The sequence below is a fragment of the Triturus cristatus genome, chromosome 3_2 (genome assembly GCF_964204655.1).
Source record: "Triturus cristatus chromosome 3_2, aTriCri1.1, whole genome shotgun sequence".
Classification (NCBI taxonomy): domain Eukaryota; kingdom Metazoa; phylum Chordata; class Amphibia; order Caudata; family Salamandridae; genus Triturus; species Triturus cristatus.
The window spans coordinates 29,970,122-29,998,120 of record NC_140584.1 but is presented as its reverse complement, the minus strand read 5'-3'; the positions used below and the strand labels follow the sequence as shown (position 1 = coordinate 29,998,120).

Sequence of the window (27,999 nt, the reverse complement as noted above, 5' to 3'; positions counted from 1 at the left end):
AATGGGTAGGTCTGCGGTAAAGAGAGCACCCGTCTTTAAAAATTGTTTTTTAACGATTTGCAGTGCCTCATGCCCAGTGTAACCCCGTATCTCGCTCCCATAAGTGACCTTCGCAATACATTCAGCTCTACAGATCTTCAGGAGTGCCCCGATCGGTTTCCCTTCCACTCTGTAAGCAAAGTTAAAAAAAGCAGCAATCGATCTGGCCAGGTCCCCTTCCTTTCGACTGATCAAGGGGCAACAACTCAGGGCATCATCAAACACTACTCCCAGATAAGAAAAAACGTTTATCTTAGGGATTGGCATAGTTCCTATCTTAAAAGTATAAGGCTTAGCTGTACCCAGTCCCACCTGCATAATGAACGATTTACTGTGATTGACTAACAAGTCCAGGTCTTCCATGAAATGGACAAAACTGTTCAACAATAATTGTAGGCCCCTAGTTGTCCTTGCCATGAGGATAGCATCATCTGCATACAATAGGACCGGCAGACTACGCTTTCCCACCTGCGGGCAATCAGCTTTTGAATGTAAAAGGCCCTTCTCCAGGGAGTTAATGTACAAGTTAAAAAGGAAAGGCCTCTGGTGCACCCCTCTCTTAATAGCAAATTTGCAGGTCACTTTAAGATCTTTCGAATAACAGACAACCGCTTTTGAGTCATTATGAAGGTCCCTCAAGAATAAAACGATGTCCCTGTCAATACCAATAGAAAGCATCATCTGCCAAAGCTTTGACCTGTTCACAGGGTCAAATGACGAGGACAAATCCATAAATGCTAGATGGATGTAGCTAGTACGAGCCATAGTGTACTTTTGCAAAACCATATATAGGTTCAAACATCGGTTCACTGTAGAACGACCTGGGCGGAATCCATATTGTGCCTCGGTTAGGATGTTGTTTTCATCTGTCCAGGTCATGAATCTATCTACAGCCATACTACCCACCACCTTCACCACTAAATCCAGAGGGGGTATGAGTCTGTAGCAATGAGTGCTATCCCGGTCATCCTTTTTGAAAACATGGACAATAACCGAAAAAGCCCATGAGCCCGGATGGCCAACCTGAACCGATGCATTCATAATTGCCGTAAGTACAGGTACCAAAGTTCATGATATAAAGGTCTGCCAGGATCCCATCTGGGCCTGGGGCCTTGTTTTTGGTCAGTCCCATAATGCCGGCTCTCATCTCCTGTGCCGTGAATACGACCTCGGATTTACCTGCTAAAAAACCCTTCCCCGGGTATAGGTCAGATTGGAACATGCCCTCAAAATGACTTAAACAATCATCCTTTTTGATATCGGCATCCGTTGAGTTACCAGTGTCGCCTACTAAAAGAGGGCTGTTAATAAAGCTCCAAAACTTGAAGCTATTATCCAAAGTACTGGCCTCAACCACTTCCGACGAAGCCTCCTCTTTCAGAGCAGACTTATGCTTTTCCAGGGCAGCCTTGTAGGCTCTTCAAAGTCTCTTAACGGCCACGGGATCACAAGGTGTTGATCCAGGGCCTCTTTCAATTTCCTAGAGGCACGGAAGCACTCCGAATTAAGCCATCTCGGTCCTGAGTGCGATAAAACACCTAACTGGGGCCCACAATAGATTCACATTGGCTCCAGAAAAATCTCAAAAAGCCTCCATGATGTCCAGGGTATTGGCCTCACTGCCAAAACAGATAGCAGATTTCCTGTGGCACTGAGTTAAAAGGGACTTGTAGCTGTCCCTGGACGATTTACCCCACTTCAGTCTCCTCCCCCCTTCCACTGCTTTTAAGGGAAACCCCTTGATCCACCTTACCCAAGGCCATCCTGTTGAGACACACACAGATTTATGGTCACTGTGTGCGCCTACTCTGATGGAAAAATCCAAGATATAATAATAAAATGGTCTAGAGACAAAAATAAAATTAATAAAGGTCTCACACCCTCTCCCAGTGAAAGTGGGGACAATGTCAGTTTTCTCTGGAGACAGCTTGTTCATGGCAGATGTTAGATCAAAATCATGCAAAATAGGTTTAACTAAGGAGCCCTGGGAAGTGTGTTCCATGTGAAAACCGGCTTGGAGCGCAGAATCTGTGGCTCCCCCCCCCCCCCCCCTCGCCTGCTGTCACCGCACATATGAATATTGAAATCCCCTGCAATAAGTATGTTAGAATGGTCCTGCCCACTCAAGTTGATATTCCTCAATAAGGAGCCCAACCGTGTGATATTGCAAGCATCTGTTTGGGTGGCTCCTGCATTAAAAGAAATTTAAGAGCAGGAGCTTGTTCGATCCGCTAGTTAATAACATCGCTCGTAGAGTGAGTGAGGTGTGGGGCAAATTGATCGATCTGCCTCTGACTGCTACGAAAGGAGGTAGCTGGCACGAAAAAAGGTTTATAGCCTTCCACCTGGAACTTGTTCTCAACAGCCCAAGTTTCCTGAAGGCATATCACGTCAAAACCTTTAACAAAAGGCAGCCAGTTACTATCATCAATCCTGCTTGCAAGCCCTGCGATGTTCCAAGAAATAAACTTGCACCCCTTGCAATCTTGAAACCCTGGGCCCACTGGCCTTGCCACCCCCTGTGGTGGAAGAGCAGCTGGAACCTGTGTGACAGTCAGTCACAACATTCTAGTGAGCTCAGGGTGTGAACCTACTAGACAAGCTTACACCGTTCTAGTTCATTTAGTTCACCTCCTGAGACCGCCCTGTGGGTTCTCAAATAGTGGCAGTGGGTGATTCAAATGCCTGTAAAAATAGCCTAACAGCAGTGCCACAAGGCCGAGTTCCAACTTCTGTAATTAAATTGTGCAACTAAGCGTAAAATGCAGTGTACCATAAAATAATTATTGAAATTAATAATGACACAGTCCCCTGCACATCCTTTTCTGGTACTGCCTACCCAAGATGTCCTGCGCACCTTGTTGATATGATTTTCCACCCTCAGCCTTGGGGTGATATACAAGTTTAACCAGTGCACCACCTTGTTCTTCAATTGGCCGAAGTCTTCCTTGGTGCCCTGGTCAAGTCAGGGAACATTAGCTAAAACCACTACAAGCGGGGTTTACTCTGGGGGCAAGTGGATGGTACACATGCTTTGGGTAGGGTTGCTGGGGTCCCCTAAAATCTTCCCACCCCGACTATCATCAGGAAGACAATTGGACCCGCTACCTACAGAACCTTGAGTCTGATGGAGCTCTGAATTTGGGAAGCTCTCCCATGTGATTTACTGTCATTGCTGATTGTTCAGTGCCAATCAAAGCTGATGCTGCTGTAGCATAGCGTGCTATGTGCACAGGATGACTCAATCGCTGCGTAACTGCTTCAGGCATGGGCCTGGGAGAAAACATGGGGCCAAGCTCCGAACCAGTCCCAAAAGAACTATTGCTCATGGCCTTTTGAGTTAGAAGGCATGTGGGCAGCGTTGTTTAAACCCCTTGTCGTGAAGCAGTCCGTTTGGTCAGACTTTTTTCAATCGCAGTTAACAAAGAAAGATTGGATCTAGTTTGAAGTCCAATGCAGATAGCAAAGCTGCCTTGACCGTGTCGAGCAAAAGTGTCAGGTCTGTACTGGGCTCTGTAGTGGGCGCTGACAAATTAGAATGTGGAACAGTACTCTTACGCCGCTTCGCAGGACCCCCCATTGAGGGGCACCTTCTCTTGGTCCCCTGTATTCCCTTCCCCGCTCCCCGGCCCACACCAGGGACTGTACATGCTCCCCAAGGCACTGGTGATTGAACACTATCCAGTGTGGCAGAGATTGATGTGCACAGGTGGGTGGCCTCGGCCGGATCTTGTGACACATCTGCCTGACCGGCACAGGAAGCCTGTGCTGAAACTGGTGACCTTGGCCATACAGGAGCGACATCACTCTGTAAGGAGGGGGGAAAAGGGGATTGAGACAACCGCCTAGTGGCCAGTTCAATTTCTTTATCCAAAACCGCGACGGCTTGCTGCAGGAAAGCGTCCATGGTGGTCACCATGTTCGCAGATTCTTTTGAGGTAGGTCCTGCCAGCCAACGTTTGCCCATTATAACAACAGCAGCTCGGCGTCCCTACAAAGTAGGCCCAACTAGATCCACCAAGTACCTAGCGGTCCAGGGTGGAAGAAATCCCGCAAAAGATTAGGGTGGACTTTCCACTGCAAGACGTACACCAAGGGGGAAATAGTCAACAGCAATAAGTTGAGCACAGCCCACACACAAATAAGATGTAAAATGGGGCTCTTACCTGCTCAGTCGTCAAGTAGAGGCCCCCAACTCCAGTCCCCCAGATGATAATCCCAGCAGATTTACTGAAGGTCCTAATCCAGGCCCGTGTTCCTGGTCTCCAGGGTCAAAACACACAAAAAACCAAGAGGGGGAGGGGCCCAGCCTCCTCCGGTCACTGACGGGTGCAGGATGGGCCTGCCCTTGGCCCGGATTTCGCCCGCACCATGGGTGATGTCCTGCACCTTTAAGGTGCGCGGCGCAGGTCAGGTGAGTGCTGGCTCCTCCTTCCCCGTGAGGTATGTCGGAACACTGAGTCCCTGGGTCCTCCCAACAGCATCCTTGGAGGCAGAAGGCAAGCGGGCAAGTAAATAAATGCGTCCTGCGCCGCAAGAGATGTCCTGCACTTTTACGGTGCACGGCGCAGGTCAGCTGAGTGCTGGCTCCTCCTTCCTTGTGAGGTATGTCAGGACACCGAGTCCATGGCGTCCTCCCGACAGCTTCCTTGGAGGCAAGCGGGCAAGTAAATAAACGCGCCCTGTGCCATGGGAGATGTCCTGCACCTTTACGGTGCAGGTCAGCTGAGTGCTGGCTCCTCCTTCCTCGTGAGGTATGTCGGGACACCGAGTCCCTGGGGTCCACCCAACAGCGTCCTTGGAGATAAATGACAAGTGGGCAAGTAAATAAACTAGTCCCTTGTCATGTTTCTCAGCTTTAAAAATCAATTTAGGAGTAACACTGGTGATTCCCCCGTAGTTTTTCCCATGTTCTTGAGGGGATTCAGGGATTTTGTCTTTGTTCTCATTTGGGACCACATAACCCATTTGTGGGCATGTCCATGGTAATTGGCCGGTATTAGGCCAGTGGCCTTTTTGGTACAAGCAATCACTCTCCTGAAGTATTTGGTCAGCAGTTATCTTAGGAGTACCTATGGTAGCTCCCTCTCACTTCCTCCCTTTTATGTTATGGACTGAGCACCTTCTTGGTAGCATCATTAAGGTTTTGCACCCTGCTAAGGATTGGTTTTTCCTGACTTGCAGACTCGAGAGGTGCATCTGGTCTTTACTTTTCCGGGAGAGTCTACTAATGAAACCACTGGCCATGCTAAGACTCTCTACACCTTTGGCCTCGTGCACAGGGCTCCTGTCTTAATCTTCAATGTTTTAGGCAAGATTTCTGAGGTTCATTCAGGATAAGCCTTTTGTGACTCTAGGCCCCCTTGATGCTGTTCATTGTCCTCTGCTCTGCTGTAGACCACTTAGCAAGGCTGCTTTCTACAGTCCAGATATTGTCTCCTTTCAACTATGGAATCGTAGCTCTAAGAATCTTTATAGGACATCCTTTCATTATCACCCCCACCCTCGGCTATTGTGGTGGGATGTATTGCATGCCCAATTTAAAAACTGTTTAGACTCCATTTGCTTTGACCTCTAGGTTTTGGATATCAGCACTCTGCTAGTGCATTGATTTCTTTGAGCAATTAATATTTAATTCCTGCATATGGTCTAAATATTTTTAGCCCACACCTTCCTAAGCTGCTTCCACTCTCTGAACTTTGCCCACACAGGCTTTTGAAGCACATTATTAAAAAATATTATTGTTATTTTGAAAATCCCCGGAACACTAAGTGAGCTTTTTAATCATATGTGCCTAGATAAAAGCACAATTTTTTTTATTTTTTAAATAGGTCATAACTTTACCTTGGGGCTCTAGGGAAGAAAGAGCTTAGTCTTCATAACTACCCCTTGTAGGAAAAGATAGCATTCTATTCATATTTTTTTAAAATCTTTTTGTATGTGCACACACATAGGTGCATGCTTCATGGTACTGAGATAACTAAACCAGTTCCAGTTACTCTTCACACATACCTACAGCTAGTTTTTTTTGGCAGAGTTTTATATAGCGCAAACTTGACCCAAATCCAATCGGGTATCAGAACGCTTTACATAGCACCAGTTACGTTACATGAGGACACACAGTTAGCTGGTCATTTGTAGACAAAGGAGATGGGGACGGGTGGGAAGTTCCAGAATTTAGAAGGTGGCATGCCAAACAGCAAATACTGATGTGGAAGTTGAACGGATTTATGTGTTAATAAAAGTGGGCACAAATCTCAGCCAATTGAAATACCAATTGAAGGAAGAAATAAACAAAATTTTACACATATACAACCTAGTATACCACAAATATAAGAGAATAAGAAAATGTTTAAGAATTGCTTTAAAACCTTCTCTCTATTGGAGAGAGAAAAGATTCGAGAAAATATGGTTGCAATACTGAATATATGCTTTGTGTACCTCAATTATATTTTATCATAGAGTAATTATCCAAACTATTAGCAGAACTGAATGCTACACCTGAACTTAAACTTAAGATGAAGACAAACTAAACCAGATGAATGGTCCAAAGAGGTTGAATACATCAATGAAAAACATGAACGATGTTCCAAAGACATTAAGGAGAGAAAAATATATCCATGTAAAGGTGATACTTATGGCTATAAAAATAACAATCTCTGTGCTTGTGGCACAGGTGTATGCCCCTATGACAAGGAAGTGACAATACATTGTGCTTTGTCAGATCTTGGCTGTACAACTGATGAACAATGAAACCAAAAAATAGAACTTTTAAATACACAAAAACATAGCACTTCAAGTGTGGGGCAACTTAATTTTGGTAAGGGCTCAAAGGAATGCGTTTTATTGCTCTCATAATAAATATTTCCAAACACACTTTGGAATCCTAGGAAGAGAAAGCACTTCAGAAATGGAGCTCTTTTATCCTTACGTATAGTTCTTTGTTATTGGAAACTGAAATATGTTTTTTCAAATTCACGAGAAACATCAGATTAAAGCACTTTTTCTCCTCTGTGGAAATATCTACAACAAAAATGAAGAAATGTTTGAGGAATTCCAGCTTAATCCATTTGTATGTTTCCTAGCAACCATAAAACATTGAATGGATTTGTGTCTGGTATTGACCTATTTGAACACCATCAGCTTCAAGAAGAACAAATGTGCTTTCCTGCATTATTCAGAATTCTCAAAAAGATGGTTATTAATCAGCTCTCTGAATTTTTGGAGGAGCACCAGCTTCTGCACCCAAACCAATTTGGTTCTGCTCTTGGCACAGCATAGAAACGGCTTTGTTAGAAGTATCACATCACTTTAAGCTGTCCCTGAATCAGAGGAAAAATGCTGCTCTGATTTTACTCGATCTTTCAGCTGGATTCAATAACATCTCCCACTGAATTCTCCTGCAACGCCTTGCGAATTTAGAGGCTAGTTGTGAGGTATGGGGCTAGATCGAATCTTTTCTGGACTCCAGGGGACAGTCAGTGTGGGTGGCTCCTTTTTCATCTGATATTAGAGCCCTCACGCAGGGAGTACCCCAGGGCTCTTATTTAAGCCTTACTCTATTCAACATATATATGGCTCCATTGGCCCCCGATTGATTCATTTGGGTTCAAAATTATCTCACATGCAGATGGCAATCAGCTGTATTCCTTTTTTGAGAATGATCCAACATCTGCGGAGACGACCTTTAAAGCTTGCATGCTCGCAGTATTTAACTGGATGCAAAGGAGTCAGCAGAAATGTCCTGACAATAAGAAATTTCTTATTTGGGTCCCATCAAGTCAACTGGTGGGAGTTAGGCTTGCCAGCATTGCTAACATCTCCTCCGCCTCCTATGCTAGCAGCACAACAAGATGATAGATGGCATGCTGAAACTTTTCAAACACTCACCCCAGTCACAGACTCCGGTTGAATCCATTATTCTTTTGCTCCCCATGGTAACAGTTCAGCCCGAACTGCCAGGCCAGGTCCTCCCTTGACCGTAAACAAGCATACTGGGACCAGTTTTGGGGTATCACCTCTCATCAGCCAGGCGAGATTAAATCCAGTGGTTCAGCAAGAGAGGGACCCATGTCTGGGCATACCCTGGCCTCTTAGGGCGAACATAGCAACACAACAAGATGATGGACGGAGTGCTGAAAATAGCTAGTGGGCAAACATCTTGGAGTCAAGTTTTATAACCAACTCTCCCTCCAACTGTAGGTTTCTGCTGTTATATATTCCTGTTTTGGGCTGCTTTGCACCCTCAAAAAAAGTATTTTTCTGCTGACACTCTATTCTAGAAAGATGGTTCACACACTGATAACTTCCAGTTTGTACCATGCTAATGCCCTTTATCTAGGGCTGTCAGAAAGCCGGATTAGACGGCTTAAGGTAGTCCAGAATGCCAGCGCTCGCTTAGTTTTGAGGCTTCCCTGATGTACTTCATTTTCCACCCATTTAAGATCCCTTAATTGGCTGCCAATTAGAAAGAGGATCCTTTTGAAATATAGTCTTGGATCATCATATGCTCTCTCTTCCGGGCCCCGTTATCTCTCCGAATGTGCAGGTTTAGATTGTTGTGCTCTGCAGTCCTCAGCACCGGGATACTCTTTGGAATGGCCGTTGGTTCTAAAACACCTTCTCATTTATTAATTCACTCTACCGATAATGATGTGCCCACCATGGTTTTTAAATGCTTCAATTGAAGTATACCATGCTTACCAGTTTTGCAGTTATTTGGAAGCAAAACTCCAGGTACAATCCACGCCTCTTCTTCCTCTATGATATTTCTAATGTATCGGCATAGTACTATTAGACATCTTTGAATCCCCTGCTATTAATAACTAGGATTTATTTCCCCTTTTAGGTATGCTGTTTATAAAATCAAATTTATGGGTATGGACTTATGTTGCTGCCCTGGAGGAATATATGTGTTAGATAATAGGAAAGAGTTTATCTGCAGATATTTAGGCTTGAAAAAATCAATCTGAGTACATTATAGGGTATTGTTAGGGTAAGATATCACCTCAATAGACCTTTTTTTTAGAACTATAGGCAGGACTATTAATCAGATAGTATTCTTCTACTGCAAAAGTTTCAATCAGCCATGTTTCCTTTAGGCATATGATAGCTGCTTTCAGATTTCTTAGATAATGGATTTTGTCAGCATGTAGTCCTGTCAAATTCTATGAGAATAGACAAAATGTTTCGCTAAAATGGTGTCCTAAATTCCTTATCTAATTTGTTCTCTATTAACATTCCTTGTAACCAAGACTAGCACATCTATTTGCCTCTCACATCAAGAATAGGCTTCTCTAAGGCTTTAATGTTCCTTCTTTCTCCATTAACTTGGACTACTACAGTACCTGCAGCATCATGTATTTTTATGTGAATTATTGAGAAATGCTTGAAATTGTGGAATATGCCTCAATAGGAGAAATTGACCAAAAGTTCTCCACTGATGGCTTAGATGGAAAAGGCAGTACATCAAAACCACTTTTACGAAACATATCACAATAACTCAAGATTATCGTTGGGCCTGGGCTTGACCAAAATTCTACTCTTGCTTTTGACAAATCATGTTTATCAGGGAACAGGACTAACTTGATTTCAGCAGAAGTTAGAGAATTAAACTGTGGGTAAACATGCAGCAGGTACAATATTTTATATCTATCAATGGGCTATTGCCTTCTGTGAAGAGGTATCCTAACTCGATAACTGATAAATCATATGAGCACAAAGAGGAGGGTGGAGGCTGATTAGATCCGCACCAAACAAATATTAGTGGTTGCCGTAGTAGCTCGGAGATAGTGCACGAAACCAGAGAGTACTACCCTCTTTACTCTCAACAATGTGGGACAAAGTCCTACAATAACATATAAATACACAAGAGGTTCAGCACTATGTACTTTCATATGGTTTCCAAATAACTATATACTTTTGTATCATCTCCATGTAACAACAGTCGTTTGATAAAGCATGTGACACAAACAACATATAAAGATTTTCTTCTTTATTGCTTTTGAATGAAGATTTCTTCCATTTCACATTTCATGTTCACATAGCCATAGCCAACGCGTTTCGTCTCCAATGAGACTTCTTCAGGACTATCAAAAGAGCATACATGAAAGATTTTAAGATTTTTATATCAGCATCTTCAAACATATTTTTAAAAAAATTCAGAATTCCTTAAAAATCAAAGCATTTCTAAACGATTCTACATTAACTATATCATTCACAGAGCATTTAAAAAGCACAGAGAGAGGGCCTAGCCTTTGGAAGGCAAGAAAAAGCACAATTGTTTCTTTTTCTCAGTAGTATCTATTCTTTACATTATTAGCTTTATAGATACATTGATAGGTGCTTAAAATCATGAGTATGTGATATCGTACTCCGCTCCAAAACACGCATTTTGTGAGGACTTTTTAGGTACATCTGAACTCATAAAAATAATCCTGTTGTCATCCAATATCACATCCTCATTACCAGTATCATAAACTAAAATTATGTCATATCACGCTAAAAGCATACAATACGAACTTGCTCTATGCTGTGCGATTTGATGAATCCGAATACATTATATTTACATTTATATTCTGAGTATTATATTCTAAACAGCTTCACATTGCATTGGGTAATATAAGAAAAGCCATAGGTATACATTAGCATCGCTGTTTAATAGCATCTTTCAAAATTATATCTAATTTGCATACCTCATCAATATGGTGAGTATAATTCTTTCCTGTGTAGCCGTTCCTAGGGTATGGTTTCAACGATGTTAAGTTTCTCTGGGTCATCAAATATTCTATAATAAATGTATTTGTAGAACCTTATAATATCAATCCCATTATTATTATGTTCCTTATCTTATACTTAGTATCATCAAATATCTTTAAACATTATAGTAAAACAGTTTTTATGTGCCCATGCAGATCTATAGCGATGTCCATTTGTTAGTGATCTAGACTCTTAAAGAATGAGCCGTACTGCAGTTCATCTTTGAAAAAGTGACGATGGACCAGACAAAATTGGAGTCACAAGAAATAACATTCATTGACTGGTTAAGAGATAACAGAAAAATATGGATCTACTTAGAGTTGCCATCATGATACAAATTATATGTCTTGTGTTTAGTTTATAACAGCGACAAAGAAATCAATAAGTCAATCTCGCGTGTTTAAATTAACGCGTGCCCAGCTATAGCAGAAAGCAAAGCTCTTATACGTGATTGCAATGCCGGTACCCATTATGTATCTCATACCATTAACGCTTGTTTAGAATAACGCGTACCCAAATATGGCAGAGGTCAAGGCTCCATATGAGGTTATACTGCTGGTGCCAATTAAAAATCTCATCTCATTCACGCGTATTCAGAATAACGTGTGACCAAATATAGCAGAGAGTAACAAGAGCATAACAGATCAAGAAGATCGTGCTTCCTGCTTACATTTACGTCTCCCCAAGCCTGTGTGGTATATAATACTTGCAGAGTTTAGTTAAGCCTATTTAAGATAGAAATACAATGGGCACATCTATTCAAAAGAGGGCGTTAGTTAGACTACAAAGAGTCATAGTGAAAGCAAAGTGCTTCTCACTCTGATTCGCAACAGCACCGAGCCCATATAGTATCTCAGTTATACAGAGGTTTGTCATCTAGTCAACTTACTCGTGACGGTCTGGTAACCAGCAGCTCAGGTCATGGTTTCAGCAAAACCGTGTATGCATTGATCTCGGCTTTTTAAGTCCAGCGCCCGATAATACCCATGTCACGTACCCTACATGACGTCTAGTGTGTTTGACAAGAGTGTTGGAGCAACAGTGGCGGCCATCTTAGATTGGTGAAAAGGTCCAATGTGTTTAAAGCGTCACTGCATACAACTTAGTAAAAAGTGAAAGCTGACAGAATTATTAAGGACGGCATTCGAAATATACACTGTCATATCATATAAGATCTTTTTTTGCAATTGGTGTATAGTTTTTTCAGTTCACTCAGTTAGTATCTCGGCTTTTTAGATCCAGCGCCCGATAATACCCATGTCACGTGCCCTACATGACGTCTAGTGTGTTTGACAAAAGTGTTGGAGCAACAGTGGCGGCCATCTTAGAGTGGTGAAAAGGTACAATGTGTTTAAAGCGTCACTGCATACATCTTAGTAAAAAGTGAAAACTGACAGAATTATTAAGAACGACATTCGAAATATATACTGTCATATCATATAAGTTCTTTTTTTGCAATAGGTGTTTAGTTTTTCCCAGTTCACTCAGTTGGTATCATCTCTAAATGGTCAAAGATCAATATATTGATGGCTTCACTGAATATAGCGCCGTAAACATTAAAGCCATAACAAGTATGTTTGGAGCAGTATATAAATCGTTCATTGTCGTATCATACCTTTTTCTGTTATTTAGAGTCACCTCGTATACAATATCTTAAAGAAAAATTGGCACCTTCTCTCTAAGGATGGTTCGATAAACGCAATAACATCTAAGCGACCGAGAGTTGTCTATCGTAGAAGCAAAACCCTAAAAGAAGTCTTGAGTCCGAGTTACATCAGGGACTCCCAAATACCTATGCATACATGGTTACCAGACAAACCTTTGGGTTTCCACATCTGTGGCAACTGTTGCATATGCCAATTTGGCATCAATAAGAATAAGAAATTCAGCAACAATTCACGTGAATATACAATAAATTGCTTTATCAACTGCAATACTGAATTCACGGTATATATGATTATATGTGCCTGCCAGAAAAAGTATATTGGGAGTAGTATACGCAGCCCAAAACTGCGTATACAAGAACATGCAAGAGCTATAAAAAATGGCAATGATAAATATCCAGTTTCCATACATATACAATGTGAACACCCTAATGACAAGAACTTCAAATTCTATGGCATTGATCACGTTAAGATGCCAGAACGTGGGGGTGATAGGCAATTGATCTTGCGACAACGGGAGGCGTCATGGATATGTCGTCTTAGAACTGTGCAATTTGGCCTTAATATCTATGATGAGATGCATCACTTTCTATGACATTGCTGGGAAAGTGAATGAGCTACATAGATGTTATGAACATGTCGCTGTAAAATCACTTAACTTGGTCTGATTATAGATGATTGTAATAACACACTGATTACCTATTTCGTTTAATTTCATTAAACTTCAATTACAATCTAGTCTATGTATATAAATTGCTAACCAATATAAAAATATATGATGTGGCAATGAACTAGTTAAACACTGTTTCAAACGCCCCTGTTATGTCTTTAATGTTCATTGATTTCCATCAAGTACCGCCATTAATATATTGGTACCCTGACCTTTCAAAGATAGCTGCCGCAGGCGCTAATTTTGTTAAATTTTGCATACAGTTGAGCTCATGCACATAAATTGCTAAATAACATAAAAAGGTATGCTACGACAATGAACGATTTATATACTGCTCCAAACGTACTTGTTATGGCTTTAATGTTTACGGCGCTATATTCAGTGATGCCATCAATATATTGATCTTTGACCATTTAGAGATGATACCAACTGAGTGAACTGGGAAAAACTAAACACCTATTGCAAAAAAAGAACTTATATGATATGACAGTATATATTTCGAATGTCGTTCTTAATAATTCTGTCAGTTTTCACTTTTTACTAAGATGTATGCAGTGACGCTTTAAACACATTGTACCTTTTCACCACTCTAAGATGGCCGCCACTGTTGCTCCAACACTTTTGTCAAACACACTAGACGTCATGTAGGGCACGTGACATGGGTATTATCGGGCGCTGGATCTAAAAAGCCGAGATACTAACTGAGTGAACTGAAAAAACTATACACCAATTGCAAAAAAAGATCTTATATGATATGACAGTGTATATTTCGAATGCCGTCCTTAATAATTCTGTCAGCTTTCACTTTTTACTAAGTTGTATGCAGTGACGCTTTAAACACATTGGACCTTTTCACCACTCTAAGATGGCCGCCACTGTTGCTCCAACACTCTTGTCAAACACACTAGACGTCATGTAGGGCACGTGACATGGGTATTATCGGGCGCTGGACTTAAAAAGCCGAGATCAATGCATACATGGTTTTGCTGAAACCATGACCTGAGCTGCTGGTTACCAGACCGTCACGAGTAAGTTGACTAGATGACAAACCTCTGTATAACTGAGATACTATATGGGCTCGGTGCTGTTGCGAATCAGAGTGAGAAGCACTTTGCTTTCACTATGACTCTTTGTAGTCTAACTAACGCCCTCTTTTGAATAGATGTGCCCATTTTATTTCTATCGTAAATAGGCTTAACTAAACTCTGCAAGTATTATATACCACACGGGATTGGGGAGACGTAAATGTAAGCAGGAAGCACGATCTTCTTGATCTGTTATGCTCTTGTTACTCTCTGCTATATTTGGTCACACGTTATTCTGAATACGCGTGAATGAGATGGGATTTTTAATTGGCACCAGCAGTATAACCTCATATGGAGCCTTGACCTCTGCCATATTTGGGTTCGCGTTATTCTAAACACGCGTTAATGGTATGAGATACATAATGGGTACCGGCATTGCAATCACGTATAAGAGCTTTGCTTTCTGCTATAGCTGGGCACGCGTTAATTTAAACACGCGAGAATGACTTCTTGATTTCTTTGTCGCTGTTATAAACTAAACACAAGACATATAATTTGTATCATGATGGCAACTCTAAGTAGATCCATATTTTTCTGTTATCTCTTAACCAGTCAATGAATGTTATTTCTTGTGACTCCAATTTTGTCTGGTCCATCGTCACTTTTTCAAAGATGAACTGCAGTACGGCTCATTCTTTAAGAGTCTAGATCACTAACAAATGGACATCGCTATAGATCTGCATGGGCACATAAAAACTGTTTTACTATAATGTTTAAAGATATTTGATGATACTAAGTATAAGATAAGGAACATAATAATAATGGGATTGATATTATAAGGTTCTACAAATACATTTATTATAGAATATTTGATGACCCAGAGAAACTTAACATCGTTGAAACCATACCCTAGGAACGGCTACACAGGAAATAATTATACTCACCATATTGATGAGGTATGCAAATTAGATATAATTTTGAAAGATGCTATTAAACAGCGATGCTAATGTATACCTATGGTTTTTCTTATATTACCCAATGCAATGTGAAGCTGTTTAGAATATAATACTCAGAATATAAATGTAAATATAATGTATTCGGATTCATCAAATCGCACAGCATAGAGCAAGTTCGTATTGTATGCTTTTAGCGTGATATAACATAATTTTAGTTTATGATACTGGTAATGAGGATGTGATATTGGATGACAACAGGATTATTTTTATGAGTTCAGATGTACCTAAAAAGTCCTCACAAAATGCGTGTTTTGGAGCTGAGTACGATATCACATACTCGTGATTTTAAGCACCTATCAATGTATCTATAAAGCTAATAATGTAAAGAATAGATACTACTGAGAAAAAGAAACAATTGTGCTTTTTCTTGCCTTCCAAAGGCTAGGCCCTCTCTCTGTGCTTTTTAAATGCTCTGTGAATGATATAGTTAATGTAGAATCGTTTAGAAATGCTTTGATTTTTAAGGAAATCGGAATTTTTTTTAAAACATGTTTGAAGATGCTGATATAAAAATCTTAAAATCTTTCATGTATGCTCTTTTGATAGCCCTGAAGAAGTCTCATTGGAGACGAAACGCGTTGGCTATGGCTATGTGAACATGAAATGTGAAATGGAAGAAATCTTCATTCAAAAGCAATAAAGAAGAAAATCTTTATATGTTGTTTGTGTCACATGCTTTATCAAACGACTGTTGTTACTTGGAGATGATACAAAAGTATATAGTTATTTGGAAACCATATGAAAGTACATAGTGCTGAACCTCTTGTGTATTTAACTGATAAATCATAGGCGAATTTCCCTGATGAGTGGGACAGCTACAGGATATTATACACATTATGTCCTGCTTTTGAGCCTTTGGTGTTATATGATATTCTGAGAATAGTTTACGCAGAAAATAGATTGTTTTCTGTGCCAAATGCTTCCTAATTTTTATTCCTCTATAAATTTGATTTCCCAACTTCAATGGCTGTGCTTCTTGTACATAGATTTTGAGTTATTTCTAGATCTATACCCTCTTCTTGCAGTTTGAACGGGTAAGAATCCCAAAAACTTTTGTACTAGGATCTTGAGGTAGCCCCTTAGTGGGGGCTATAATTTAATATTGTGGCTAAAACTACCAGTGTATGATCAGAGTTTTCCGTTGTTTTTTCCATCAGTTTTAGAATGGAGTCCAAAATTTTCTGCAAAACATGCATGGCTTCTGATAGCTGGATATCGTCTCCAAGGAGGTGAAAGGGAGTATTCACTGGAAAATCAGAAGTATTAGACAGTTCATCAGTGTACAGGAAGCCTTCACTTGGAGACCTGTTAAAGAGCTCCCGAGTCTCTTTTGTTTCTTCTTGAGCGGTTGAACAGTCTAGGTGGCCTACATTAATATCTGGCAAAGTATACTCCAAAGGGTTCCTTATTGAGATAGTTTCTCTGGGTGTATTAATGTGAATATGTAGGTGTTTTTGACAATTGAGTAATAGTGCCAGTAATTTGCAGCATCATATTAGTGGAACGTGGATTTTCTTGAATAATTAATCAATCAAATAGCTTTATTTCGATAACAGGTATCTTAAAAGCATTAGCAATCTTACATTCTTTGATTTAAAAAAAATACAAGTTGTCAAAAAGCATCAATTAATAATGAAAGTCCACTTGATTCAATAAATTCATAGCATTTACATTGTCTAAAAGATAACAGGAGTAGACTATAAATGGTAAAAAAATGTAAAACATTGTTAAAATAAGTTCATTCAAGCCTTCTTTCACATGATAGATACAGTTTTGGTTTTTACTTTTGCAAGAAAAGGGCTATAATATAAAGTGACAGTGCAATATATACTTATGCAAATCAAGACTAAGAATGTCATAAAAGCCTGAGAGAGAGGGGGGGTGGAGGGCGGGCAAGGTGGGTGTGTTGATCAGTGCTGACCTGTTCGTTAGGTTGTTTTATTTTGTGTTTAGAAGGAAACCAAAAATGCCAATAAAAATGTTTAAATGAAAAAAAAAAAAAAGGAATGCCATAAAAGCATAATAGTTCATTAGGGTACTCCGCGCAGGGATTTGAACCTTACTATTCAGGCACAACCGAGATACTTTGCCACACCATAGGCAAAGAGGGTACGTGCATCTGATTTTAAAATGCATAAGGCAGTGTAATGTTCATATGTACCCAATTGTCTGCAAATAGGCTTAAGCCATCTCGTTCTAGCACTCTCATAGGCAGGGCAGGCAAACATAAGATGGGCTATACTCTCGGTCGGCGCTTTGCAACAGGGGCACCCCGCTGGTGTCTCAAGTGGGGCACTCCATTTTGCAGTTAGCTCTCGGAACGGGAGTGAACCTACCCTGAACTGTATATAAAGTGCTCTATCTCGTGGTGTCTGGATAAAATCTACGTATGGTTCAAGGAGAATATGCTGCTTATGAAGGTAAAATTCTTCCGTGACTCTTCCTGCTGTTTGGTTACTAAACTCCTGGGCATTGACCCAGGCCCAATAGGAGCTTTTGAGATCAGCCTTGCTAAGTGGAGTTTGCGTATCCCATAACTCCTTCAGCCCGAGTGCAAAGAGGGTTTTTTTAAGATTAGGCACCCAACTAATTCTTTGATTACCATCTAAGGCCATTACTTCAGTGAGCGCGGAGGCCTAGCTGGTAAGCTCAGGAGTCTGGTGCAAACGGGCCCAAAATAGCAATGGCCGTAACCTGGCCACATCTTTAAAAGAATGCCTACTCATATCGCTCATTAGTGGTTTCAAGGGTACATTGCAGGAGAGCATCACTAGATCTCTAAGAAATTTGTGCTCTGATCTACTAATGCTATCCACATTCTCGAAGCCCCATAGTTCGGCACCGTAGAGTGCCGAACTAACTGCTTTGGCTGCATAAATTGTAAGGGCAGGGGCCACAGGTCTGCTCTGTGAAGAACGATGCTCTCTTGCTAGTGCTCCTGCCACACGTTTATGATTCAAAAGCATTTTGTCAATGTGGTATTTCCACTGCATTGTCTCAGCCAGCCTTATTCCTAAGTAATCAAACGTTGTTACTTTTTCCAGGCGGGTTCCTTCTAAAATAAAATTGCCTCTATATGACCTGTAAGGGTTAAACACCATTAATTTAGCCTTGGAGGTATTGACAATCACCCCCCCCCCCCCGGAGATGCAGAAAAGGGGGAATCTGTCTAGAAGTTTTTGTAACCCTGCTGGTGTCTTAGAAATAAGCAGTGTGTCGTCTGTGAAGAGAATCAATCAATCAATCAGTGACACTTATAGAGCGCGCTACATACCCGTAGGGTCTCAAGGCGCTGGGGGTGGGGGGGGGGGGGTGCCGCTACTGCTCGAACAGCCAGGTCTTCAGCTTCAGAGAAGGGTGGGGACCCTATCACCAGCCAGGGCAGGGGCATCAGATGGAAACTCTTGAAGAAAGCTAACCACCCCATTCATATATAGAGAGAACAGGATGGGTGCCAGGACGCAGTCTTGGCGTACTCCTCTATTTACAGGGATCCTATCTGTTTTTTGTCCTTGGGACCCCCACCTCACTTGGGCATAATTGCCCTCATGTATGAGAATCAGCAGGTTCAGTAACAGCGATGGTATCCCCATTTCACCTAGCAGACGCCACAACCGCTCACGAGGGACCAGGTCAAAGGCAGTCTTTAGGTCAATAAATGCCAAATAAAGACTGCCTTTGCCGATTAGGACCACCTTTCAGTAAATTAAGAGCAGCCTAAATGCTTGGTCCACCGTCCCTGTGCAGGCCCTAAACCCCGCTTGATATTGGGAGATGATATTCTCTTCGTCCGCCCAATGATGGGTTTTCTGCAATAGCACCCTGCCAACTACTTTTTGGATAGCACCAATCAAACTGATCGGACGGTAGTTAGCAGGGTCATTCCGTGCACCTTTTTTAAAAATGGGTACCACCTCTGCACCCTTCCATGACTCCGGTACTGCACTACCCCTTGCAATAGAATTAATTAAAAGCATACCATAATTTGCCCAATTCTTTTCCACCCATTTTATAAGTCAGAGGGAGTGTACTCAGTTTTACTTTGCTTAATTTGAGAAAAATGTAGAAATATATTAAGCTTCCAGTGAACCTATATGCAGAGATTTTTTTCCTTCCTCCTTTACCCTTTGGGGTTAGTGTTTCCGTTTTCAGTAGCATAGCCCTGCCTTTTGATTGTATGCTATATTTTAAGTACTTAATTAGTCCACTCCTTTCTAAAATGTTTTTGTACAGAGGTAATATACTTTCAATTAAACAGAGTAAATTCTCAACAGGTCAGTTTTTCCACAGTACATTTAACAACTTACCTCCTCCCTGGGACCATCCGCCGCCTTCTTGCAGCATTCCGGGATCAGTATATCATATTCCAATATGAACCCATCTTAATTTCCTTTTGTTTCATGACAGTCTCCTCCAAGTTAAGTTAAGCCCTCACAAAAAGGACAGTGGCTGGCGGCCCTCTAGATAGCCCTGGCGTCCTGCTGGATGCCTACCTATGCCATCTCCTTGGCATGGGCTGGCACAGAGGCAGAATGGTGCTTTTAGGGTGGGGACCAGCAGTGGAGTAAAGTGTGCAATATATAATCTCTATATCGACACTAAAGCATATGTTACTGTCAAAGTACATTTAAATGAGGAGACGAACGGGCTACAGATAACCAATCCCTATACAATAGACAGGACAGCCAAATGAGCCTTCCAGAGCAGCCAACACAGGACAAGCACTTACTTCATCAGAACAAAACGCACTTTGTTCCCACTCAGTAAAAAAAAAAAAGCTATGTAGCCAATTCTCAACAATTAGCCTTAAAATAGGAGATCTCCTCGAACAATCTGGTGATATCTAAAGTAGTCAGAACAACTAATACCACAATGCTCCACACCACTGTAATAGGGCAATCAATTGGCAGGTATTCTGTGAACGCACTGGCAAGCAGGCCGACGAGCCGGGTTGATGCTGATGCAGACGTTCTCTGCGACTTCATGAACTGATTCTGTGAGTGCATGAGCATGGTAGGACGCTGGAGGATTAGACTGTGCTCCTTTTCATTTATTGATTCCATTCATACAACAGTAAAAAGATTTGCGGCAGAAAAAACACATGTGTGGATTGCAGCTCATCTCGGAGCTCGGGGAGCCTTTCCTGGTGTCCGGGACTAGGTGCCAAAAGAATTGTCCCCCCGTGGGGGGTATTGAAAATCGGGCAGGTGTTTTAAGCACAGATGTGTTTACATTAAAAAAGTTAAATTAACTTATACATACACATATGCACATAACACTTGGTAAGGTTATATTTGCTAGAGAAAACCCATCCATATAAATACCCATAATAACTGTATTTACTATTTAGCAACAAAATGCCCCTGGAACAGGCATCCTTAAAATCTGTCGTACTGTCAGCAGGTTGAGCTTGGTAGTGTCTCACCTATACACAACTGTGAACAACCTCATGGTCATTGGTTTAAATACTAAAGGGCCCACTCGTCCCTTTATTTTTCTGTGGTCTAAAACATGAATACAATTTATCTAGATAAAAGATGCCACTTGCCAAAGGGAATTCTATACAAGATGATTCTAACTACTGAACCAATGGGTCACATTATCTTTTCAAACAGGCTCCATTTTGAAGATAATTCTTTTGAGATGATGGGTTCTGCCCGTCTAATCCGGCCAGATTTATTTAGTTTTGATCACCTGAGTCATAACCTGTGACTCAGCCAGCCACGATAAACTCATAGTAAATGAACTGTGCATGTTTATTGCCAGTGTCTGCCTTTAAAGATAAGGCCACTGCGACGCAGAAAGGGTAAGATGCACTTTGCTGGTTACCTGTGTGAGAAGTTGGCCTGGCATATGCTGTCTCCTAGTTATAGGGACACCTTGCACCAGTCCAATTCGACTCTTATTGATAATAGGTTTAAGACAACCTTTAAAGAAAGCTATCCTAGTGGTAGCTGTGGAGAGCAGCCTTCAGGCTAAGTCTTGAAGGAGTGTTAAGCTTATTGTTTTACCATAATAACCTCTTGAATAACCAAATGAAAGAGTAGCCCACACAGGTATATATATAAAATATATGTATTTATTCTAGACAGAATCCCACAGTCTCTTTATGAAGCTGTGGCAAAGTTACAATATCAAACAAGCATTGATAGACACAATAAATAGCACTATTAACATTGGGCCCCAGGGGGGGACCAAACCATATACTAAAAAAGTGGTATAAGAACCACGACAATTCTACAGGCAATGCCTAGGGCATTCAGGATCGCTGGCCCCTTAAGAATCCACCCCAGGTTATGAGGAAGGGGACCCACGGGAGGCGCGTGCAGTGCAAGTAGCTGCTATCGGGATCTCTATTACAGCCTATGGAGAATGTCGCGGTTGGAAATAAACAGTTTAAAAATACTTCTAGCAGGAGTACAAAGTTAAAACTTTAGACTTAAGCTTTTGAGATGCCCACAACAACGAGAGTACCGAGGTACCACTGTTACCTGCCCCAGGGAAGCCGGGTGCATAGGTCGTTTCTGCTGTCGGGTCGCGGGCTGATTTTCAATGGGAAAATAGTCAAAAGTTCTGCTAGCCAAAAGCGTCGATGATGCCGTGAAGATCAAAGATGTGAAGAATGTAGAGAAGAACCTGAAAGCAGAGGGGACAGAGTCTGGGTCACGGCAAAGTGACCAGGAGGCTCAAAGCAAAGAGCCCTTCGATGTCGGGTGCTTCAGGTGGGAAGTGGTGTAGCTTGGATCTGCAGCCACGGGCTCCGGGAGGCTTCAAGGAAGGCCAGCTTCAGGAGGGCGACTGTCCCACGTCGGATGAGGGTCGCTGCGGTGTTAGTGTCCGGATTGGATCCACTAAGCCTTGGCAACCGCAACCCACGAAGAATAAACAAATCTGCTACAGTGCAGACCCACGAGGTCTGGGAGAGGTCTCCTTCGAGGAGACTGTAGAGCAGGCCTAGAGCAACCAGGGGAACTCTTGGTTTCAAAGATAGACCTCCGCTAGGGCCCACAAGTCGAGAGACAAGGGACCGCGGGAGGCGGCAATTTGGCGTGCGTAAAAGGGCACCCACGGGCCATCGGAAGGGGCTAGGGCGCTGGTCTTTGGCACAATTGCTGTAGAGTGGTTGGCTCGTAAACGGGCCAAAGCACAACTTCCCCACTGGTCAGGGTCGTGTGCTATGCAAGAGGTGGCCGGTGTCTCCGGGTATTGGGGATCTCGGCACCCACGCGGTCCACGGTGCCCAAACTCATTGAGCACACTCACTGGCCTCTGGGATGCGCTGGAAACCCACCTCAAGGTTTCTGGAAGTCGTCGAAGTTTGTGAGAGCAGCGAAGTTCCAACCGGGTTACTTGCAGTGTTTCAGGTGCCTGCCAAGCAGGGGGATAACTCCTTTATCCCAAGGGAGATTTCTTCCGTCAGCTGGGCAGCAGCAAGTCGAAGGTCAAGACTGTAAAGTTCAAGATTAATCTGAGGCTCTGGGGCCACGTTATTCATCTTTATCCCCAAGATTAGGGGAGTGTCCAGAGTAGCGTCCACCAATGGTAGGTGAGGTGGGAAAGGGTGGCTACACCCTCTCCCCTTTGTGTGTTTCCCACCTGGGCGAGTGGCAGGATGCCCCTGAACCGGTTCCAAGCGGTGTATGCAGAATGCGGCTTCTGCAGCTGCCTACGTGCAACTCTGAAAGGACTTTTGGTGCACCCACCCTGTTCCAATCCACATTATCCTGTCTGGGGAGATGCTAGCACCTCCCTGCCACAGGAGCCCTATTGTCCAGCTGGCGAGGCTGGGGTTTTCCCCAGCAACAGCCAGCCAGGGTCGTGTAGGTGGCGGGTAGTAGCCATTTTGTGAAACTTGTGCACTTTTAAATTGGTGTCTAAATTCTGCCGCTTTTCCCATATCGCCCCTCTAGCAGGGGGGAATCATACCCTCATGCCCATGGCTAGACTGGGGGTATGATTCCTACATGTTTGACACCAAACACGATATGGTTCTGTGTAGCCATTCTCAAGTTATCGCGTTATCGCGATAGACTTATAATGCGGTTAAGAGTATATGGTATGGCTACACTATAAACAACCCAGCAATGATTTTACGAAGGTTGCAGAGAGGCCCTACTCATGTAGGGGTCCCCCCTCACACATACCTCAGCACCCTGCCTTGTAGGATTACCAAGGCCTGCTATAGGGGTGACCTATGAGAGTATATGTGTTGTAATGGGGTGGGATATAGGATACCTATATCCCTGTAAGGGGTGCTAGCACCACCTTACCCAGACTACAGTAGTGGTCTGGTGGTGTCAGTTTGTATGGCTGTCCCAGGGTGGCACAATAAGTGCTGCAGCCCTGGTAGGCCTACTGAGGGACCCATGCCCTGGGTACCTAGGGTACCATGTACAAGGGACTGTCAGGGCATCCTCAGCATCCAATTAGTTTGTACCTAAGGTACTTCACATTAGTTTTAGGGAGAAATCAGATAGGCTGGGGTCCTGGATAGCAGGATCCCAGCCAGACTAGTCAAAAACCACTCGAATACCAGGCAAAAAGTTGGGGGCAACCATTAGTCAGATTCCACCTTCCTACAACCTGTAAACGTGTGTGCACACGTGTGAGGGCTGCACGCGGGAGACAGCTGTTGTGCGCAGCTCAGTAACTGCACACAAGTAGCCTGGCGCAGAAGGACCTCTGCAGTCAGCAGGACTGGATATTGGCCTGGGGTAGGCCTCATAATGTTAGTCTACACTCATAGGAAAAGTGAGTGTGGTTTACTGTCTTGTCTGCAGTGACACTTCATTATACACCTATAGGGAGGGTTTCCTTAGAAAGCAGCCTCACTTCCTTTTGGCCTACAGAGAACAGTGACACCTTGAATTGCGAGGTAACCTGTGTGGGAAAGCAATTTTGCAAGTTCCAAAAAGATATCTGTACAGCGTATGGGTCATCCAGGAATGTCATGTTCCTCTAGGTCAGCACAAGATCAGAGCCCAGGCCTTTTGGCACCCTGCTATGCTAAGTTATTTACATTTATCTCCAGTTGTGGGATCAAATGCCTCCCCACACAAAGAGAGCAATTAACAATACTTGGCTCACCTCCTGAGGAGGAAAGGGGTAGGGTTGAAGGTCTGCATCAATTAATCAGCTGTCACACTGTGCCAGGGATGGGCTTGCCCAAGCCCACTAACCAAAGGCAGGAGCCCAGACCTCTGCAGCCAACACATGAGTGAGCTTACTGTGAGGATTTGCTGCAAAAGGCCCTGGCAGTGATGTCAGCGAGGGGCGCAGCTGAGGCCCCCATAGCAGATGTGGCAAGTGACTCCTGGGTGACGCCATTTTGAAATGTCCTAGCAGGCTGTGCAGGAAAGTTGGGATAGGCGCAGAGAGGTGATGTGGCACCCCAGGATAGGCCAGAGGTGCCTCCCTGCTGGCACCTCCCGCCCCCACTTAAAAGATCTTGCACTAGGGAGAGAGCTCTCTCTTGGTTGTGTTTTTCTGCTGGACACTGGGATTGGAGACAGCGGCCATGGACAGTTGGAAGGAAGAACCCCCGATGTCATAAGGACCAAGGACTGTAACCTCAGTTAACCTCAGGACCACTAGGAAGATAGAAACTGGGCTTCTGCGACACAGAGGAGAAAAGCTCCAGAGGAAACGAAGGGCAAGGGCTGATGCAGGGATCTTATGGAACCAGCCCCCTTCAAAGTGCTTCAGGTGGCTAGGGCATGCCACCCGGAGCAAAATTAACCCAAAGCATGTAAACCGGCCCAACTGGGCGCGAGATATGAGCAGGGGAAGGATGTGATCTTTGAGGCCCCCACCCCCAAGTGCGACCTAAGAGCACGTGGAGCTCTTCTGCCTGGTGATACTTTACCCCTGGGGTAGGCCTGGGCCTGGTAGTCATCGCACAATGTACTTGCCATTTTATTCATGCTGGGAGGGGGCATGCTTGGGACCCCATCTCCAGTGTCCAGTTGGCCAGGGGATCCCATCCCCCAGGCCGGTTTATTCATTGGGGGCCCGGGACCCCAACTCCGGCCCTCAATGGCAGCTGCAATAGGTCTAAATCAACTTACCACTTCCCTTTTCAAATCCATTCCCATCATTCTGTTCCTACTCTAATTGCTACTAAACACAAAAATCAAGAGCACAAACTTAACAAAACTAATACAAAAAGAAAAGAAAAAATTTTACTTATCTACTAACCTCTAAAATTGTGGGTCCCGGAGTAGCGTGCTACTTGCTGCAAAGCGCGTCTATGCCTCGTCAGGGGTAGTAAGCGCAGTATAAATACAATTTATAATTACAATTACTGACAGTGCTATGCACTGTCCTCCTAGTTTGAATGAGGACTGGCTGCATGGGGAATGATCGAGTGGGTATTTTCTTCAGTAGGCCTGCAAGAAACACTTTGCATAGTTACAGGCTATTGTGGTCCGGTGGATTTTGGGCAGAATTGTCCTAGGTCTATGTGTACTATTGTCTGGCTGACTATTACGTATTTTTGCATGTGTGGTGATTGGGTTATTTGAGTATCCATTTCCTAATGTATAATGTCCTTTATGTGTAGTATTATGTTGTACCCTGGACTGTGAATGAAACAAAGAGGGCTCTGGGGTGTTTCTTCCAAAGATATCCTTGTGGGTTTCTTTTTAGGTCTGTGAGTTTTCCTGTAAAGAATGATTGGTCAGCTGGAATTATTAAATGCCCCTGTGATAACATTTCCTCCCAATCGGACATTCATATTTTATTCTTTTGTAAATATTATGTTATACCTAGGGAAAGGTGGATTAAGCCAATCATAAAATATATGAATCTTAGACAATGCCGACCTGCCTTTTTGATTATACGAAAACTTGAGGATATATTCACGGTCGCCTCGGTTTCTGTATTTCTAAGAAATGTTTTCCATTTAAGAAAATCGATACTGTTTTAAATGTATTTTAGAGCCCATGTGCCTTTTAACACTCATTTTATTTTATCACTATTGACTTGAAATTATCTGAAGTATGAAATGCTCAAACTTGAAATTTGAATTTTGGATTATGAAATGTGATATAATATGTCTTTTTATGTACTTTTATGGTTATCATTGTTTTATAACCGAATAAAGTCTTAATGAATGAATGAATGATATCCTTGTGTTTGATTTATTGGGGTAGAAAAAATGGCCTGAGTGTTTGAACGGATTATATAGACCCAGCATTGAGAGCTATAGCTCAACTCTGTCTCAGCTCTCTTGTTAAAATACATATTCTAAGGTTTTCTTATCAGTTGTCCTAAGTCTTACTATTTTGAAAGCCAGCCGTCTTCTTCTTCGACAGGTGAAAAAGCATGTGCGCAGTTTCCACTCGGAGAAGATTTACCAGTGCACGGAATGCAAAAAAGGCTTTTGCCGACCTGACAAGCTTCGACTCCACATGCTACGCCATTCAGATCGTAAGGACTTCCTCTGTTCCACGTGTGGCAAACAATTCAAGGTAAGCATATACAAGCCATCTGTCAGTCAAACATGCAATGTATACTTAAAGAGGAACAACCACTCTTCCATAAATAATGCATGATAAAGGCAACGGATCAGTATGTGCTCTATTTAGGCAATACGTAGTACTTATGACGGGAGCACATGTGTTTGGTGCTTTGCCATTGATGTTGCATTTCCTTTAGCTTGCAAAGTTTTGCGCAACAGGGGTATTCACTTTAAAAAATAATAAAAACGGATTATTTAAGCTCTTTCTAATGTGCAAGTGCAGAATGTTCTAGAGGACACCCAGAAGGGTTAGCATCAATGTCTGTGAGTTACTGAATTAAGCCACTACTATAAAAAATAAGACTGGTATTTTCTGTACACAATGTTGAGTGATCTAAAACTCGCATTGAACTCTGTCCATTTTAATGCACAGCCACATCTTTAATTAATCTTCATATATTAAGTGCCTCGTGACACCTTTCACATTGTAAGTTAAAGAAAAACGGTGAAACTGCACAAACTCTTCATTTCTCCAACCTTCTATGCATTTTATACACCACAAGCAGTGGTGAGAAGGACTCCATCACACTTCCATGAGCGAACAGAGTAGGGGCTGTCTCCCCTAAAACAGGGTTGTGACTCCATTAGGGAATCGTTGTTTGGAAGGGATGTATTGTAGGTGTCACTTCCAAATAGAGATTCTTTAGGATGTGTATCAGTTTGCCAACTCCTGAGTTGGGTTGGTAAGGAGTTCCAAATGGGACCCCTTCAGCTTTGTGTATCAGAAAAAAAGTTAATTAAGGAGTAGGCAAGTGCTAGACCTCTACCACGCATGATATTTGTGTGTTCCACCATAAGTATAATCACTGTGACACCACACAGCAATGCAGTGTTGCATGAAATATGCAGGCCATTGACATTAAAGATCACCAAACATCATTCTGAAGCATTTTCGTGCAAATTCTAATACCAGAGCGAAGCATGAGTGAAGTAGAGAGAGTTCTAATCATTTTTGCCATTATAAGCAACACCTAACCTTCTATATTAACATGTCTTGCTATTCTGTTTCAAAATATTGTAAGTCTATGAAAGATCCGGGTGAAAAGAAAAACATGTTCGATACCTACAATTTAAGTCCTCCAGCGTTTATATGTTTCATGGGTTTATATGTGACCCAAATTCATATAAAGAGAGTCTGTCATTTAACTTTGAATATGCATTCTCTGCCCTGTGCTGTGAGAATCTTACCTGTTACTTATTGGTTAGCACATTGGGGTTCATTCAGTCATTGGTTGAGATGTAAGCAGCCCAAATAATCAGGTGAATGACGTGCTGGAGTTTATATTTGTTAAGTACTAGTAACCAG

At 42.5% G+C, this 27,999-nt stretch overlaps 1 protein-coding gene across 3 annotated transcripts in view; it reads left to right on the top strand.

Moving 5' to 3' along the window:
• PRDM10 (PR/SET domain 10) overlaps positions 1-27,999 on the top strand; it is a 1,096,800-nt gene that overhangs the window by 623,416 nt on the left and 445,385 nt on the right. For all 3 annotated transcript variants that reach the window (XM_085647206.1, XM_085647205.1, XM_085647207.1), the window contains exon 14: positions 26,488-26,643. In XM_085647206.1, coding sequence (XP_085503332.1) covers positions 26,488-26,643 — 156 coding nt within the window. The remainder of the gene's footprint in view (positions 1-26,487; positions 26,644-27,999) is intronic.